General features: G+C 41.4%; 1 protein-coding gene and 2 pseudogenes across 2 annotated transcripts in view; all 3 read right to left on the reverse strand.

Annotated features, from left to right (window-relative positions):
• The window catches only part of arhgef10la (Rho guanine nucleotide exchange factor 10 like a), a 284,562-nt gene that overhangs the window by 186,814 nt on the left and 77,380 nt on the right, over positions 1-20,368 (reverse strand). For both annotated transcript variants that reach the window (XM_088339079.1, XM_088339078.1), the window contains 3 exons: positions 12,077-12,193; positions 5,142-5,234; positions 2,093-2,263 (listed from right to left, as the gene is read on the reverse strand). In XM_088339079.1, the coding sequence (XP_088195205.1) occupies positions 2,093-2,263; positions 5,142-5,234; positions 12,077-12,193 (381 nt within the window). The remainder of the gene's footprint in view (positions 1-2,092; positions 2,264-5,141; positions 5,235-12,076; positions 12,194-20,368) is intronic.
• LOC148364882 (U2 spliceosomal RNA) lies at positions 17,829-17,943 on the reverse strand (annotated as a pseudogene).
• On the reverse strand, positions 18,197-18,311 carry LOC148364883 (U2 spliceosomal RNA; annotated as a pseudogene).

Raw genomic sequence — 20,368 nt, forward strand, 5'->3', positions numbered from 1 at the left:
TGTGGGCAAAAGAGTGCTTTTACCAAAAACTACTGTACTTTTTCCCACAAGGCCTGTAGACTATAATATCTGCCAAGTTTCAACTCATCGCCATTACCAGTATTTTCAGATCAATGCCAATGAGTTGAATTGAGAAATAAATTATCCTAAAAATGCCCAAGAAGATTTTGTTACACAGTGATCCATCTACATACGAATTTAATTGAGCTCGAATCTAGAATTGCTCGTATCTCGAGCGAATTTTCCGGACACAAAATAACTGAAAACCAATTCATTAGCCTCCCAAAAGTTAACCCTAAATAGTGATAAGCAGGGTTGGGTAGGGTTACTTTAACTGGATTACTTTCAATGACTTTTGGATGACTCCAATAGCAAATATGCTCATAAAAGACAAAAGAAACTAAATAGGAATACAATGACTCAATTTTGTGCAGGCTTGGGGAGTAACGGAACACATGGAACGGCAAAAATGATGTCGGCAAGCTGTTTGGATTTATTTTCATTTTGTTTCTGTCGCATTTGATGTTCGTTTTGCCGGAGATCAAAGAGATCAAAGTCAGGAGAGAAAGCTTACCACTTGTTGTGAGTCATCATTTTATTCCTATTTAGTTTCTTTTGTCTTTTATGAGCATATTTGGTATTGGAGTCATCCAAAAGTCATTGAAAGTAATCCAGTTAAAGTAACCCTACCCAAGCCTGGTGATAAGACATATACTCCTGATTAAAACATGGAAAAATACTAACAAACATAAAAAAACAGTAATAAGATGGCACACGAAACAGTACTGGGCGGTAAAATATTGCTTTCGTTCATTCAGGGAAGACAATGAATTGTCCCATAATGTGAATACCGTAAATTCCGGACTATAGAGCGCACCTGATTATAAGCCGCACCCAACACTTTTTAAGAAGATAACCGCATCTGTACTTACACAAGCCGCACCTGTACATAAGCCGCATGCGCCCACATTGATACATGTAACACAATCACCAAATTAACCCAAACCCGACCCGCGATTGTAACTGAATACAAAGTACACAGTCCAAAAACCGCAGCCGGCAAAATAAACGGAAAATGATACCGGTACTTAAGGTTTGATGCAGACCTGCAGAGTCCGGGTCCCGTTGAAAATAATCCAAGGGAAAAAAATGTATATTTCCAAAGGTAAGGGTGGGAAAAATGTATATCCACTATTGTCCGCTGCGTCCAGAAACACGTCTCACCTTTACTCCACTTCCCACCAGCCCCCGTTTTTGATTCGCCCGTGGAAAACATATCAGATCAAGTCTCTAAAATAAATACATTACAAAAATATGCAGTTGCAAATACCTATTATACATGGTTACACATATCTACAAAGAAAGACGGTACACCGAGAGAGTTTTCAAAGCTTTAATAATAATATTATAACTTTCATCCCAAACTGTGCCTGTGAAGGGTAGCAAAACGCTACTAGCAACACGCTCGCAACAAAGCAAACAGGTCTGTTAAAAAAAATATACGGTACTTGTAGAAATTGAGGTAAACCGTCCTAACTGACGTCATCGAAGTCGTCATCCCAAGTATGGGAAAGAGAGTTTGTCATATAGACGTCACCCCAAGCTCCCTTTTTCAAAAACACGTTAGCAATGCACTCGCAAAGCAAAATTCACGTGCAGTAGCTCTGTCTCCTTCTTTATTGGACTGCTCGATTCCTTTTAGCTTGAAAGCTGCGTCATGTGCCTTTCTTATTGCAATTTACATGGTGAGGATATGTCTGCGCTAATTTATATTGAGCACAAGCTAAGAAGTTGCAGTCTTCCTCGGCGCATATATTCCACCGGTCTAAATCTTACCTTTTGTACTCGAGCCGCATCACTGAATAAGCCGCAGGGTTGAACGTTTGGGAAAAAAGTAGCGGCTTATAGTCCAGAATTTACGGTATTTGCTTTTCTTTTAAGTGACTGCTTCCAAGCTTTTCTCACACAAAGTTGAATAGGCTTCAGGACAGCAGTAAGACGAATGAGGAGTGTTATCGGGAATAAACGCTGCCTCCCTGACTTTTCATCTGCAGGTTTTGAGGACACTCAGAAGTACTCAAGGAGTGGTCACCTTACTGAGCAGACGATCGCTGACACTGCGCGCGAGCTGTTGGGTTTCTGCAACTTGGTCCGCCACCCGCTTCTGCTCATTGAGCTTCTCAGCCAGGGTTTCCAGCTCGGTGAGGGCAAGTTGCAGGGGCAGGCGGTCCACGTGGCCTTTGGGTGTGTTCTTCAGCATGTCCTGAGAAGAGGCAACATTAGAGATTATTTAGATATTCAGACAAAAAGGCAGAACCAATGTTCCCTGTCATTTTCCTTCCGGGTCTGAGCGTTCACACAAAGTCGGTGAGCAACGCTTGAAACAACAGTGAGCAACAGCAATCCCAAGTGTGGCAACTAAGTCATTATCAAACATGTCCAACACTTGACATCACGTTACATTTTGCTGAGTTTCCGGCAATGCAAAATTATTTTTCTCTTTGGAATGAATTGACTCATGTACGATTGCAAAGGTTGTATGGCCTACAAACATCGTTTGTTTTTACAACCATTCTTTCACAAGATTTTTTTTTCCTGGTATCTTTTGTCGCATAATACTAACATTTTGGGGGCTTATTGAGTCGGTTGCACAATACACAACTGTATTTAATCACATTTTTAGTGGAAGTACAATGTTGGCAACAAGATTCACTTGGTATAATTGGAAATTATTTGAATGCAACACAAACTTTTTCTTCTTTTTACTTTTTTTTTCCCTTTTTTTAAAATTCCTTTAAAACAATCTTATTGTGTTAATTTTTTCCTAGCTGTTAAATTTTTCTTTTTGTCCTCTATTTTTTTTCTCTACTTTTTTCATTCGTTTCTTTCTTTTCTTTTTTTCTGGCTTTTTTCAAAAATGTTCTTTCTTTTTTTCTTCCTTTTGATTATTTTTTCTCAGCTTTTCACTCCTTTTTCATTTTGGTATGTTTTTATATTTTGTTCTGTTCCCTCCTTCCTTTAAGTCATTTTGTGCATAATTTTACATAATATTTGGTCATGTTGGGATGAAAGAAGAAAAAACAACCCGAAGAGTCGTTTAGGACCCGAAAGAGCCGGTTTCTTTGAGTGAGCCGAGCCGAAGAAGCCGGTTCTCGAAAAACTACTGACTTGACTCAACTTCGTTCTACTTCGACATTGACTTCAAAATAACGCATTTAGAACACAGCGTGGGAAACCCGTGTATTTTGACCTTCATGCACTGTAACTTTGACTTAAGTCGCTTCTTAATTAGTATAATTTTGAGGCCTCATTTTTGTGCGCTGGCTAGATTTTCTTGTGCGCTGAGAATGTGCGGGCAGTGCGCGATTGCGCACGCGTGGAGCTTAGAGGGAACATTGGGCAGCCCATTGGATTATTTTTAGCTCTGCGAGTGGACACGTCCATTCGAAAGATAATGAGGTTGTGCATAGAGCCTGGACACCAATCTACTGTATTTATGAGGCACAGCGGATTATTAGGTGTGCCCCAAAAAACAGTCGTTCGGCACATATTTTTCATATATATAAGGCACCCTGGACTACAACGCACATGGAAGTAAAACTACAATGAGAGCTACCATGTTTTTTTGTGTAACTGCTGCGCATTCTTATACACTTAGGGTATAAATTAGTGCAATGATTGATGCGTCAACAATGTTGCTGACCTAAATCGCAAAACCTTGTGCGCAATGGGAATCGAACACGGGTCGCAGTGATGACAGGGCCGAAACGTAACTAATATACAACAGATACAGATGAAAAACAAAAAGGCATTATATTCTATTTCATGATACTTGCATTTTTACTCACGGTACCAGAAATGAATGTTGGAGGGAGAGAACACAAGGTCCCTTTTTTTTGGGATAACTAATTTTCCATTATCTAACATTTGTTTTTGGCACTATGAGTATGATTAGTGTGATAATGGGATAAAAATGAATGCTTTTTTTTGTTCCCTAATGGTCTAGTGGTTAAATTTCGGCACTCTCACCGCTGCGACACGGGTTTGATTCCTGTTGCATACAACGTTTTGCGAATGTGGTCAGCGATATTTTTCGACCGATCAAAAAGGTAACGCACACATATAAAAATGCATTACAAATCTTATCAATTGTATTTCACAGTATATAAGGCGCAGCACGGCGGCGCAGTGGTTAGCGCATGTGCGGCACAGTTCTGAGGTCGTGGGAACCTCCTGCGTGGGTTCAAATCCAGCTCCCGGCCTTACTGTGCGGAGTTTGTATGTTCTCCCCGTGTTGCGTGGGTTTCCTCCGGGCACTCCGGTTTCCTCCCACATTCCAAAGACATGCATTTCAGGTGAATTGGCCGGTCCAAATTGTCCCTAGGTGTGAATGAGCGAGCGAGTTGTCTGTCCCCGTGTGCTCTGTGATTGGCTGGCAACCAGTTCAGGGTGTCCCCTGCCCACTGCCCGATTGCTGGGATGGGCTCCAGCACCCCCGCGACCCTACTGAGGATAAGCGGTGCAGCTAATGAGATGAGATGAGTATATAAGGCGCATAATCAAATATCTGGCCAATTTGGGTTTTTTAGGTAAGCCATATAGTCTGTAAAATACGGTAATTCCAATTACTGATCATGTGACATCAAACTGATAATCTCATTTCATCTCATTAGCCGTACCGCTTATCCTCATTAGGGTCGCGGGGGGGGCTGGAGCCCATCCCAGCCATCTCCGGGCAGTGGGCAGGGGACACCCTGAACTGGTTGCCAGCCAATCGTAGGGCACACAGGGACAGACAACTCGCTCGCTCATTCCCACCTAGGGACAATTTGGACCGGCCAATCCACCTAAAATGCATGTCTTTGGAATATGGGAGGAAACCGGAGTACCCGGAGGAAACCCACGCAAGCACGGGGAGAACATACAAACTCCGCACAGTAGCTGGATTTGAACCCACACAGGAGGTTCCCGAGACCTTAGAACTGTGCCGCACAAGCGCTAACCACTGTGCCGCTGTGCTGCCCTGATAATCATCATAAATAAATATTTCCAAACATCAAGCGATTTCAGGAGAAAAAGTGCAAAAAAAATCATAAATCCTTCAATCTTAAGCGTTGTGGCCTGGGGAGCATTGATATTACCTGCAAGAGTAATATAAACTGCGGGAATCGCTGAATAGGCTTCACCATCAGGCCGTACAGAGTGATGCGGTCCAAACTCGATGCCTGCTTCCTCTGCGGGGAGAAATGACAGCGTTGTCACGGACAGAAAATATATGACCTTCTTTCCTCGCTCCTTTCCCTCAAGAGGCTTAAAGGATCACACCTAAAAATCTCTCCAATTTATGATGAAAGAGTCTAGGAGTCATGTAAATTAGCACTAAGACTGGCGGTGCTTGTCACGAAACGGACCGGGAATCAAGAAGTTGGAACTCAATAGCGTAGACCAGTGGTCCCCAAACTACGGCCCCCTGAACAATACCAGAAAGCATTTTGATTTTTTTTTTTCATATATGTGTATTTGTATTTGATAATAAAGTTGGACTTTTGCAATAAAATTGGAACTATTTTCATTATTAACTATTAGTTAGTAACTATTTTATACGGCGCAACAAGGGTTGTTGACTTGTTGAAACGTTATATTTTGGGATTTTGGTGTTGTTTTGTAAAGCAGAAAAAGTGAAGTACCAGTATATCACCACTAGATGACATAGTCTCACAGGTCAGGGAAGGGTCTCACGGGACCTCATGTAATTTAATGAGATTTGTTCAATAAATCACTCTTAATGTCAACAAGAAAATGGTGTCGTGTGAGACTGACATTTACCATCTATTTTGCGGGTGAGATGTTTATACTGGTAACACACTTACTGTGAGGAGGATAATATGTGAAAATATGTTCGTAAAGGTTGTTTGTGATGTCTGAAAAGTTTACAAAAAGTGAAATAGTACGAGTGAGTCGTCCGTTAGCATAAGCAACAGAGTGAGGTATGCTACGTTATGCGGGATTGGGTTAAGAATGTACTGGGATGTTAATATGTATATTTGGTTACCGTATTAACACAAAGAGAGTTGTTTTGGAAGGTTCAGTTATCGTGTTTTTGTTAAATGATTCTTGAAAAATACCAATTGATGGCAATGTAATTTTGTATTATTTGTTAAAGGGGATCTCACGTAATTTAATGAGATTTGTTCAATAAATCACTCTTAATGTCAACAAGTAAATGGTGTCGTGTGAGACTGACATTTACCATCTATTTTGCAGATAAAACAACAAGAACAAAAAAAAACAAAAATATATAAAACAAATGAACCCAGAGAGGGTTATTTGGTTATTCTTTATTTCATAAATAGTGTTATTTATTTCCTGGCTTTTTTCTGTGAAATGGTTCGATGATCTCTGATAAAATGTTTATAGAATTGTTGAAAACTGTTATATGTACACTCGTATACTGTAAATAGTTACGCTATCAACACTTTCGTATAATTACTGAAGCGGTCGCTTGTTTGACGAGTCTATTATATTAAAATAAAGGAAACTGGGGAAAACCTGTTAACCTTTAGGTGCTCCTGGAGACTGTTTAATGATTCTGAGAATGCTGTATTATATTAACAGAAACAGGCTATTGTTGCAGGCTGTTCATTGCAAGTTTTCGCACAAGAAAAAACACAGGACGCTTAGTATCAGGGTTTGTACACCTTTTTCATAGTCAAATTCAAGGAATTTTTGAAAGACTTTTAACCCTTCAATTACAATGGGGGCGCCGTCACCCCCGCTTGACAAGTGTGATTTAAATGACTGCAACTCTTTGACCATTGTGCTAAAAGAGAAAATTCAAGCGCTTCCTGGAAAAATATAACACAGGCTTTGGATAAAACCCTTGTTTTCAATCAAACTATATAAAAGTAGTTCTCCAAAACACCCACAAAGTGGCAGACACTTCCCACGATGGATAATCTCTCGAGCATGTGTAGTGAAGGGTTGGATTAAGGAACGCGTTTGTCTGGAGCAGATCGATCTCAACCAGAGTAAATTACCGTATTTTCTGCACTATAAGGCGCACCGGGTTATAGGGCGCACCCCGAAAAAATAGTTTTTGGTCCTATTTTTGACATACATAAGACGAACCGGATTATAAGGCGCTACAATGGGACCGTCGACAAAACATTTAGATAGTTCAGTCAAACTGATTACCCCCTTAACATTCCCAAAGCTTGCAAAGACGCCAATACGTATCGAGAACACGTGCATATGCGGTGTCCGTACGATGTCACTCAAATGCATCGTTCCATCATTCGGAAGGTTAAAGTCTTGGGATTCAAGAAATACCAACCATTCCTTAGTTTCTATTTTCTTTTTCGCTCGCAACTTTACTGCGCATATGACAATAAACACTTGGAATTGAGTTTAATTTAAAAATAGACACTCCATTCCATCCATTATCTGCACCGCTTATCACAGAAACATCGAGTTCAGTCTGAAACAAGATACAGGGATAATAAATAGCCAGAGTAGCTCACCAAAGTCGTTGTGTTCATAATAATGTGCAGCCAATGTCCTCTTATATCCGTGAGGGTAGTAAATCCAGTAGAATAAACTATTTACAAATACAGAATAGGAAAAAATGCTTTCTCTATGCCGTCAGCCACGTGCTATACACATTCATCTTTTTTGGCCAATTGCAGGCTTTGTTTTGCCGTCTAAGCCAATGCCAGCCTGTAAATGATAAAAAGGATCCGCCCCTTCAAAGTGCCTTGTTTAGGTGTAGCACTTTTTCTCTTGGGCGCCAAAGGACAATACCTTACAAAATAATGCCAGATGCTGTAATACATGAGGAAAGAAGAAAGGCAATGGCAAAGTGAAGCCACCAAAGAACAGCGTCGGCAACATTTTTAGGCAAACTTGTTGAGAAACCTGTCAACAACTTCAAGCATTTTCAAGAATTTCACCCAAATTTAAGCATTTGAAGCACTCATTTGAACCGTGTAGTATCGGAAATAATTATGTGGAAAAAGTGCAAAATTAGAAGATTTAGTTAAGAGTTGCATATGTCTCAAAAAAATAGTCCCCTTGAAATACCGGGGGTGGAAATACCAGTTATTAGTGTCAAAGTAAGACCCCAAACATATTCAGATTGAAATTTGAGACTCACCTGGAGCTGGTTCTCAATACTTCAAAATTATATACCGTAAATTCCGGACTATAAGCCGCTACTTTTTTCCCAAATGTTCAGCCCTGCGGCTTATTCAGTGATGCGGCTTATTTAAGTAATTTTTCTAACGACCACTAGCGGCACTCGAGTACAAAAGGTAAAATTTAGACCCGTGTAATTGTGCGCCGAGGTAAACTGCATCCTCTTGGACTATGATCGAATTGCCCGTATGACAGAGGATAGAGGTTCGTTTCAATTGTGAGGAAGACGCCCTTGAAGACGTCAATAATGAAGAGCAAGACGAGGACGGTTAACCGTGAATTTCATAATTGCGGAACAGCTTTGTTTAACAGCTACGCTTCGAGCCCAGCGAGCGTGTTAGGAGTAGCGTGGTGGTACCTTTCACAGGCACGGTTTGGGATGAAAGTTATATTATTATTATTATTAAAGCTTTGGAAACTCTCTCGGTGTACCGTCTTTCTTTGTGAATATGTGTAACCATGTATAATATGTATTTGCAACTGTATATTTTTGTCATGTATTTATTTGTATTTATTTTGGACACTCTTTCTGATAAGTCTTGCACTGACCAATTAAAAAGAAGGGGCGTAAAAGACGCGGGGGATTCTGGGAAGTAGGGACCAGTAAAGGTGAGTGTTTGTGTACACGGCAGACAAAGGTGGATATATATTTTTCCCACCCTTATCTTTGGAAATATACACTTTTTTTTCCTTGGATTACTTTCAACGGGTACCCGGACTTTGCAGGTCTGCATTAAATGATAACCACCGGTATCATTTTCGTTCGACACGCCGACTGCGAGATTCAGACTGCGTCGGCGTTTGTTGGATGCTCTGTCCACTCCATGCATTGACCCGGTATTGCAGTACCTCCGGGAACGGTGCATTCGCAATGATCGCAGCAAGGCTTTAGGGCTAGGACCTTAGCTTGGCCTTTTGGCTGAGAGTAAGTGTCCCGGCTCCTGGGCTTTGTAGCGTATTAAGAACTGACCGATAATGGATAATGGATAATGATTTATGAACAAGCTAAATAACCCTTAAAACCCCTTAACCCCCCGTCAGGGCCTTGTCTCAGACTCTTTGCTGAAAACAGGTGTCTCAGCCTGGTGGCTTATAGGTTGTAACATGGTATGACTAATAATGAGTAAGTGACAGAGAAACAATAAATCTATACACGTTCTCCCCAATTAAATTGATCAATTAAAAATGACTTTTGTTCTTAATGTGGGTGCATGCGGATAATATACCGGTGCGGCTTGTGTATGTAATAAATCGGTTTTCCTCCCGAAATGTGGGGGGTGCGGCTTATAATCAGGTGCGCCTTATAGTCCGGAATTTACGGTAAATAATGTCAAAAATATAAGCGTCACTGATTGAGGACATTGAGGCCATTTCCTAATCAGGCTCAAACTCAGCGGCTTAACAGAGATGGCAGATAAAACCCGACACTGCTGGGGAGAATAACATACTTTACCTGGCTGAACACTGAGGACAGGACCCGAATTTCTTTGCTGATACAAAAAGCTGCGCCTGCTGTAATCCTGCCACTAGTAATCATTTATGGGAAGCTTCAAGCAGAGTCTGTCTCCAGCCGGCAAATGGGAGTCCAGACACCCGGCGGGGTTCATTTATGATTTGTTATTCGTGGCATAGTCACTTCCAGGCGCCCGGGCAATAAGACTTAAGCGGCGGATGCAGGAGCATGATGCGATTTGATGCCATGGAAATTACAAGGTGCTAATGTTCCTCCATCACCATTAGCTTGAGTGCGTATTTCCTCGGGGGATCAGTAATAGTCAAGGATTTGGAAAAGAGAATGGGGGGCCAAAATGACTACAGTATAACACACTCAGTTGCTGTTCACTACTCCTGAATACATTTCTTTTGTATTTTGAACTGTTTTTGCCAAAGAATTGAGGCATACCGGCAAAATAAAACACAAAAAAACCTACACATGACGATGGAAGTACAAAAATAAAATTGTCAGGCCACATAGTTTTAGGTCGGGGTCAGAAACCTATTGCTCTTTAGCACTGCCCTAGCGGAAACCTCAATTGTTTCTGAATTTGGTTCTCAGAGGAAAACGTTTGGATTCTTAGATGTGATCATGATCATGGTTGGGTAGGGTTACTTGAACTGGATTACTTTCAATGACTTTTGGATGACTCCAATACCAAATATGCTAATAAAAGACAAAAGAAACTCAATATCAATAAAATGACTAAATTTTGTGCAGGCTTGGAGAGTAACGGAATACACGGAACAGCAAAAATAATGTTGGCAAGCTGATTATTTGATTGATTATTGCTCCAGCGAAGGTCGGGGGGGCCCGTCCCTGTGCGTTGAGCCGACCAGATGAACCAGGTTTTTCCAATGCTGGCGGTCTTGTGCCAGCTGTTCTGCATCCTCTACAGCAACTCCGTATTGTTGGAGGTCGCCCGCAACGACGTCGAGCCATCGAGTGCGGGGTTTCCCTCGTGGTCGTCTCCAGCCTGCGGCCTTTGGGTCAAACTGGAGAATGGCTCGTGTCGGATGGTCTGGCGGTAGACGAAGGACATGGCCAAACCAGCGGGTGCGGCGTTGTGCGACCAAAGAAGATGCTCGGGGCTGGCACGTGCGGGCTCTGAGCTCTTCATTGGAGACTCGCTGGGGCCACCTGATGTTCTCGATGGATCTGAGAGCCCTGCTATCAAAACCGTCGATTCTTGTGGCCAGGGTGTCGTTCAGGGGCCATGTTTCTGAGCCATAAAGCAGGATAGAGAGTACGGCGAGGTTGTAAATGTTGAGCTTCGTTTTGCGTGCGATGGTCTGGTGCCGCCAGAGTGGTTTCCAGAGAGACTCCAGAGCAGAAGCTGCCAGGGCTCTACTGCGGAGAGTCTCTGGTTTTAGGTCCCCATTGTCTGTCACCATGGACCCCAGATACACAAAGCTCTTGACAGGCTCTACGATGTCGCTACCAATTTGGATGGGAGGTGGATCTGGTCCATCACCGACATACATGAACTTGGTTTTCGTCCAACTCACTTGGAGGCTAAGCCGCGCAGTCTTTTCGCTGTAAATGCCCAGAGCGTCTCTCAGCTGGCTGTAGGAAGTGCTGAGCATGATGGTGTCGTCAGCATACTCCAGGTCAGTCAGGTGGTAGTTGCCGAAAGACACTCCGGGGATGCGCTCACTAACCCTGAACATCAAACTGACGGCAAGCTGTTTGGATTTCTTTTCATTTTGTTTCTGTCGCATGTTATGTTCATTTTGCCGGAGATCAAAGAGATCAAAGCCAGGAGAGAAAGCTTACCACGTGTTGTGAGTCATCATTTTATTCATATTGAGTTTCTTTTGTCTTTTATTAGCATATTTGGTATTGGAGTCATCCAAAAGTTATTGAAAGTAACCAAGTTAAAGTAACCCGACCCAACCCTGATCATGATAAAACAAAAACAACAACTAGGGTTGCAAAACTTTATTGTGTTAGCTATGACCTCAACCTAAGTACTTTTAATGGCAATATTTCATAATAACGGCTTCCAAAAAGGGAATTGTGAAGCAGTCACACGTTTTCCGCTGTAACACAGAAATAACTATTCTCTGTTGACCTGTGTCAAATAAACACCCGTCACTGCAGTCTCGTAAACAGTCTGCCCCTGGCCACTACTTGAACAAAAAATGAGTTTGGGTTCTCAAACTGTTAAATGTGCCTACATTTAATAGGGCTTATTTTCACAAAGTAATATATTTATAAAACACATAAAAAAGGAAATGGTGGGAAGTATTAGTTTGTCTCCTTGGAAGCCAAGACGTTTACATTATTAAACAGCCATCCGCCCTGGAGTCACAATCAGCTCGAAATGCTACAGAGGTAAACACTTCTTATTTGAGAAAATAATGAACTTATAAAACAGAAACTCACCTTTAAGAATTCCAGAAAGGCCGGTTTCGACAGGCAGGCTTTTTTAATGAGTGCCATGGCGTTGGTGAAGTTGTTCACGTAGTCGCTGTACACGTCCAGCACCATGGATTTGGAGAACTGGGGACACACCGAGGAATAAATATTATTAGTGTTTAGAAGCAACACTGTGGGATATAAGTTAAAATTGAAATGTTTGCACATTAAACATGAAAAACAGTGTTGGTTCAAGGTCCAGTTTATTGTTGAAACAAAAAAAAAAGTAAAAGCACCCAAAGAGACTGTTAAAAATCCCAGTCTCATATTTAACTACAATCTGTTGTTTTAGTTACATGTGAAAAATATTACTAGAAGAGTTTGTCTCCATTTTTGCAATATTGCAAAAATTCCGTGCGATGCTCTCAATCTCAGTGTTCTGGTTTGCCCGCGTCCCTGCGTCCCAGACGCGTTATTTTTGCTGGGGACGCATAGTGTCAAATCAAGGTGCGTCCCCGGGACGCAACTTTTTTGACACGAAATTGTCATTATCATTTTTTAACAAAGATTTACCGCACTCCAAACTTTTCGTGAGGCAGATCCGCCATTATTGTCTTAGTCTCGCGGTTCGAGTTTTCGTCTGCACGTAGATCTCCAGTTCGAGTTGTGTAGTGAAAGTCCGTTTCTTTTTAGAGATCCGGCTTTTTCGGCTCAACTCATTAAAGAGAGGCGGCTCTCAAACGGCTCACTTGCTTTGATGCATTATATTACGAATGATGATGTTGTATAAAGAAGTGAAGAAAAAAAGGAAGTATAAAAGGAGAAACTGAAAAAAGACAGGTTTGTGGTGATCCCTTTTAATCGGTATATTACCAACAGTAATTTAATGCAGAAAATGAATTAATAATTGGAATAAGAAAATGTATTATTCTACTTGATTCTATTTGCATGTATTTTTTCCTTCTAAAGTGAACGTCCAAGCGACTTCATTTTTAAACCTTTTTTTATAATAAACCTCATTCATGTCGAGCAAATCAGGATCTCACAACAAAATGTTCATTAACAATATATATGATATAACGAAACACATTTACAATATAACATGTTAAACTACATAAATAAACATGTTTGGAAAAAAAAGATTTTTTTGTATTTTGTAAGGGAAAATACGACAGTTTGTAAGGGCATGGAGCACACTCAATTTTGGGGAGCCCTAGATCTCTGTTGGGACCCCATAGATTTTTGAGCATGCGAGTCCCTGGGGACTTTTCACAGGTCAAATGAACACTGCAATCTGATGCTAAGATTATATTTTTTGTGTCTCTTCTTGATCAAAGTAATGCTCTTTGGTCTCCCGATGTCTAGCATCAAAATTTTGCACCTAGTGCTTTTGATCATATTAGCAAAACTTGATCCAACGTGTGCCGCCTTCCTGTCTGCTTTTCCTGTCTCTTTAGTGCAACATTAATTTTTTGTTACCAACATACAAAATTGTGTATAGTCTTGCTCCCTCTTATCTTTCTGATTAAGTTGTGCTGTATGTTCTTGCTCAATCCTTTGCTCGGAAAATGCTGGACTTATTGTGGTCCGAAGAGCCGCACACTCGAGAACAATCTCTTTTCGGGCCCGCTGGAATGCTTTCCCTTCAGAAATAGGTTTAAATCCAGACTTAAAACACACTTATTTTCTGTATCTTTTGACTGATGTTGACCTTATACCATTGTTTTCTTGTCTTTTCCTGCTACGTCACTGTTTGCTGAACCAGGAAGAAGGCCGAGCATGGATGTTGTATAGTGCATGCATTCTGAGTCAGCGGACCAGCACCTAGATGCTATCATCTGGAGCCTATGTAGGGAAAAATGCAGGTTCGATAGTCTTTTAAGTCTTCTCTTACGTGATTTAATCAAGTACACAAAGGCTTGCCATGAGGGGGAGCTCTTTATTTCGTCATCCCAAAGAACTCAGAGAACTCCAGACATAACAATGCTTTTATAGCTTCAATTTGAGTACAACCCAAGAGGCGGCGGAGATCTGACGTCTCAACAAGGAAGATGTTGTCGTACCCTTATTAGGACATGTTGTTCGCCTCAGTTTGCTCAGAGGGACCTTGCAGATCTCATGCCCTTTTAGGGAAACTCAACTGTCTTGCCAAGGACCTTCTCGAAATGATGTCAACATTCCCTCACAACTGTAAGCAAGTCTTTCTACATTTCTAAATGTATGCCAATCTATTCTACAAATGCAAGTCTATTTTCCACAACACCTACTGCATCAACCAGCTTATTGAGATTGAGAGCTTTATCGTTGCTGTCTTGGATATTTTGCAAAAATTCCAACCACTACTTTGTTTATTGTTAAAATGTCAAGGTGGCCGTTTTGGATGTAAATCTCTCAGAATTCTGTCTAATGAAAATAACTTGTTTTTATATTCCTAAATACAAAAACAATCTTTCTCACACACACATAAAACAACGTCTCAATAATCAGTCTAATTATATCTCTTGTACGTTTATCAATCTTATATTCTTTTATTGTGAAGTCGTGCTCATGTGTGTACTGTTTTCACTGACGTATAATAAACCACGCCCGCCCTTTGGGCTCTCTCTCTTTCCTTTTTTCAACCGACATGGAAGCCTCGTGAGTACTTTTGCGGCTGCTATCACGATGTAGTTTTTAACAATATATGTACCGTATTTCCCGCACTATAAGGCGCACCTTTTTCAAAAGCTGACCATGCGCCTTATAATACAGTGCGTCTTATTTATGGATCAACATTAAATCACAAGGTCTCGCAACTTACGCAACAGCCGCCGACTCGATTTTCCCCCGAACGTGGAGTAGTCCGCGGTGTATGCTGGGATTTATATACTGGCGTTTCATTGGCTAACCAATGTGTCAATCATCATTTGAATCGATCACTATTGGCTGAAGTTATTCGGAGGCTCGGATTGGCTAGAGCGCCAAAAAAAACCCTGCAATTGGCTGAAAAAGATGTATCAATCATCCGTTGAATCGATCGCTATTGGCTGAAGTTATTCAGAGCCTCGGATTGGCTAGAGGGCCAAAACAAACCCTGCAATTGGCCGAAAAAGATGTGTCAATCATCCATTTAATCGATCGCTATTGGCTGAAGTTATTCGGAGCCTTGGATTGGCTAGATGGCCAAAACAAACCCTGCAATTGGCCGAGTTTAGCAATGGCGTAGCAAGCTTAGCAAGCTTGCTAAAGTACACCATAAAGAAACATGTTTTATTAGTCTGTATTTAAAAATAATCTACTCTCCTGGATTTACTTCACTCACAGTTGTAAGAAGACCATGATCGCGTATCATTAATGAACGTGAGAACTTAGGTGAGCTATGCGACTTTATATTTTCCCAGTATCTTGTTTTAGAACGATCTTGATGTTGCTGTGATGAGTTGAGTGAATTCAACTCAATTCCAAGTGTTTATTGTCATATGCACAGTAAAGTTGCGAGCGAAAAAGAAAATAGAAACTAAGGAATGGTTGGCATTTCTTGAATCCCAAGACTTTAACCTTCCGAATGATATTTGAAACGATGCATTTGAGTGACATCGTACGGACACCGCATCCGCACGTGTCTACGACACGTATTTGCTTCTTTGCAAGCTTTGGGAATGTTAAGGGGGTAATCAGTTGGACTGAATCATCTGACTGTTTTGTCGACGTTCCCGTTGTAGCGCCTTATAATCCGGTGCGCCTTATCTATGGAAGATATAGGACCAAAAACTATTTTTTGGGGGTGCGCCCTATAACCCGGTGCGCCCTATAGTGCGGAAAATACGGTATTTTATCTGTGTAAATACAGCCACCAAAGAGTCTTAATAATGACTATCTTTGACATAATTACATTTTGCATATAGGTGCCCACACAATATCCATTGCAGCTTGGTCATCCAAAATGGGGGATAGCCTCATGTGTGACCCCTACTTGAGGTTTCTAAATTTTCCTCAAACTGAGTTTTTCCTTTACCTCAACTAAGTTTGACTTTGGGGGATGTTGTATCTACCGTAATTGTAGGCCTTTGCTGCCCTTTGTGACTCTGTGTGATTTAGGGCTGTACAAATGTGACCTGGAATGATTTTTGGCCAAGAGTTCACTGTGGGGTCTTGTAGAAAGATACGACCCTTTCCTGGTGGTAAAGGTACTCACAGTACAATAGCCACACTCATACTACTGAGGGCAGATACTGCACTGTGGTGGCTTGATTTATGACTTTAATTAGCCCTGTGCAAGTACTGAGAAGAAAAAAATATGAGAGCAAAATTCAAGTTGTATTTTATTATTTAGGAGGCAGTTATTGTAGATATACATTTGGAATATGGTTGAAAAAGGAAGAAAAAGCAACTTTAATTAATAGTTAAATATCATTTTGAATGCTAGATGACCTTGCATTAGTGTAAACACATGAAATATATTCCTCTCAGCCAAGAACAATATTTTCAACTATGTAATTTCTCCTTCTCTTGCTGACATTACACACAGATCAAGTCGTCATTGTTAAAGTGTGATTAGAGTGATGAGTTTATTTTGACAACGTAAGAGATAAAACTAAATTTGACTAGGAATAAATATAAATTTACCTGAAACAGTACCTATGTCCTTTTTTGTACCTCATTACCAGGGTTGGGTAGGGTTACTTTACCTGGATTACTTTCAATTACTTTTGGATGACTCCAATACCAAATATGCTAATAAAGACAAAAGAAACTAAATATGAATCAAATGATGACCCACAACACGTGGTAAGCTTTCTCTCCTGGCTTTGATCTCTTTGATCTCCGGCAAAACGAACATCAAATGCGACAGAAACAAAATGAAAATAAATCCAAACAGCTTGCCAACATCATTTTTGCCGTTCCATGTATTCCGTTACTCCCCGAGCCTGCACAAAATGGAGTCATTTTATTCCTATTTAGTTTCTTTTGTCTTTTATTAGCATATTTGGTATTGGAGTCATCCAAAAGTCATTGAAAGTAATCCAGTTAAAGTAACCCTACCCAACCCTGCTCATTACATATCATGAAAGCCTTTTTTGCACTTTCATCCTGAATGAAAAGGTCGATTCCAACTTGCACCTTTGCACATTTTTCTTTTCCACTGAGGCCTCATTTGGCGCTCGGTCTGAGCAGCGCCGCATGATGCCCAGCAGAGAATTAGAAGGGAGAACCCTTGGCACTGATGGACAACTGCTTAACAGTTGTGGTCCATACAATAAAAAGTCCCCTCCAGTATTCATTTTTAGGGGACAGAATACACTCTATCAATTCACCCCTGCCAATATTATCAAATGCATGCATTTGAACTGTGAGATGGTCAAAAGTACGTCTGAAAAAGAGTGCAAGTGTGAACAAATACAAAGCTTCTCAGTGTAAGATATGCCAAATTTTGAAATGTCCCCACCCATGTTATTTGAATTACAGTAAATTCCGGACTACAGAGCGCACCTGATTATAGGCCGCACCCACCACTTTCTGAGTGATTTGACACTTTTGTACTCACACAAGCCGCACCCATGTATAAGCCGCGGGCGCCCGCAGTGAAGCTTGCGACACAGTCACAAGTTTAACCCAGGCCGGGCTGCAAGTTCCACAATTGTGGGGTTTTGGGGTTTTTAGGGGTTATTGTTCTATCTTCGTTATTCATTATCCGTTATCGGTCAGTTCATAATACGCTACAAAGCCTAGGAGCCGGGACACTTACTCTCGGCCAAAAGGCCAAGCTAAGGTCCTAGCCCTAAAGCCTTGCTGCGATCATTGCGAATGCACCGTTCCCGGAGGTACTGCAATACCGGGCCGATGCGTGGAGTGGACAGAGCAAGCTCTTATTCCATCTCTGGATTGCAAAAATCAAAGATCATGGCAAGAGGTAATGTATACTCAGTTTCATGAGCAAAAACCTCATAGGCTTGGATGAATGTATTAATACAAACGCCCTTGAAGGCCAAGCTAAGGACCTAGCGGGGTTTGGGGTTTTTAAGGGTTATTGATCTATCTTCGTTATTCATTATTCATTATCCGTTATCGGTCAGTTCATAATACGCTACAAAGCCTAGGAGCCGGGACACTTACTCTCAGCCAAAAGGCCAAGCTAAGGTCCTAGCCCTAAAGCCTTGCTGCGATCATTGCGAATGCACCGTTCCCGGAGGTACTGCAATACCGGGCCGATGCGTGGAGTGGACAGAGCAAGCTCTTATTCCATCTCTGGATTGCAAAAATCAAAGATCATGGCAAGAGGTAATGTATACTCAGTTTCCTGAGCAAAAACCTCATAGGCTTGGATGAATGTATTAATACAAACGCCCTTGAAGGCCAAGCTAAGGACCTAGCGGGGTTTGGGGTTTTTAAGGGTTATTGATCTATCTTCGTTATTCATTATCCATTATCCGTTATCGTTCAGTTCATAATACGCTACAAAGCCTAGGAGCCGGGACACTTACTCTCAGCCAAAAGGCCAAGCTAAGGTCCTAGCCCTAAAGCCTTGCTGCGATCATTGCATCATAGATAGTACACAAATCCAAAACCACAGTTGACATCACAAATAGAAAAGGATACCCGTAATTAAGGTATGATAAAGACTTGTAAAGTCAGGGTCCCGTTGAAAGTAATCCAAGGAAACAAAATGTATATTTCCAAAGTTAAGGGTGGGAAAAATATATATCCACTATTGTCCGTTGCGACAACAGACAGATCTACCGGTAACTCAGCTTTACCACATTTCCCATCAGCCCGCGTTTGCCCCGCCCCTTATTTTTGATTCGTCCGTAGAACACATAACAGAATAAATCTCTAAAATAAATACATTACAAAAATATACAGTTGCAAATACATATTATACATGGTTACACATATTTACGAAGAAAGACGGTACACCGAGAGAGTTTTCAAAGCTTTAATAATAATAATAATAATATAACTTTCATCCCAAACCGTGCCTTTGAAAGGTACCAACACGCTAGTAGGATCACGCTCGCAATGTATCAAACATACCAGTGAAGAAAAAGCATCCCGTAAATGTGAAATTAACGGTAGATCGTCTTCAACTTCTTCTCATAACTATCGCCATCGAGGGCATCTTCCTCAGTATCGGAACGTATCTTAACCTTACAGAAAATATATGCTAAACCTTAGAGATTGCAGTCTTTCTTGGTGCATATATTCTACCGGTCTTAATCTCACCTTTTAAACTCCTGCGCCTCTGGTGGCCGTTAGAAAAATTCCATAAATTAGCCGCCTCACTGAATAAGCCGCAGGGCTGAACGTTTGGGAAAAAAGTAGCGGCTTATAGTCCGGAATTTACGGTAATACAGGTCAATGTAATCAAACATGGAGCGCAAAACAACAAATACAAAGCAAAGATTCCATCTGATGTCTATTTGGTTAGCAATTAAAGTGTTATCTCACAACTGGATTAAAAAATAGCTCCAAGTGAATCCATCTATACCAGTGTTTCCCAAATAATCTTGCGAGATCCAGTTGGGCCCCTGGGGCAGGCTCCCTCGGAAGAGAAATTGTGTAAATTTTGAATTCAAACCAGCTCGGTGGCCTTGGGGGTAGGGCCCCCGCTCCGAGACTGAGAGGTTGCTGGTTCAAGCCTCGGCCGAGTCATACCTAAGACTTACCACGTTGGTACTCATTGCTTCCCTGCATGGCGCTCGGCATTAGGGGTTGGAATTGGGGGGTTTGCTCACCTAATGACTCCCAACACATAAGTTGGGTTGAGCGAGGGGGCTGGGAATCCCCTCCTTTGTATCAATCTCCCAGAAAGAGTCAGGAATGTGTTCTTGACTCTAGCCACCTGTCACTAGGGGGATAAGGCTCCGGTATACAGTGGAACCTCGGTTTTCGAACGCCTCTCAGTTCGAACAAATCTGTTGTCGACCAAAAATTTTGAGAAATTCTTGCTTCGCTTTTCGTTCAAAACATCGGAGTTCGAACGCCGGTACGCTAGGGGCGACGCTGAGCGGCATACGAGTGTGGATTGCCCCCACCCCTCGTGAAGAACTGTTGTCACGGCAACGCACACTCCTTTTCTGTTTTCGTTTTTCAAAAGCGGTGAAGGGAGTGTTTTAACCCCTAATGATGCCTCGGAAGAAGGTTGGTGCAAGCAGCAAAGTTGCTACAGGTGAAAAAAGAAGAGTAGTGCGTACAACTATTGCATTTAAGAAAGAAATAATAGCAAAATATGAAGAAGATGTGCGAGTTTCCCTTCTTTCGAGGGAATAGAGCATGACTTCTGCAGACCACCACAAAGGTAAGAAATCCTATTCATGAATCTTTTCTTTATCCTTTAACCGC

Source organism: Urocampus carinirostris, chromosome 6, assembly GCF_059441175.1.
Source record: "Urocampus carinirostris isolate Australia breed hairy pipefish chromosome 6, RoL_Ucar_1.0, whole genome shotgun sequence".
NCBI classification, from domain to species: domain Eukaryota; kingdom Metazoa; phylum Chordata; class Actinopteri; order Syngnathiformes; family Syngnathidae; genus Urocampus; species Urocampus carinirostris.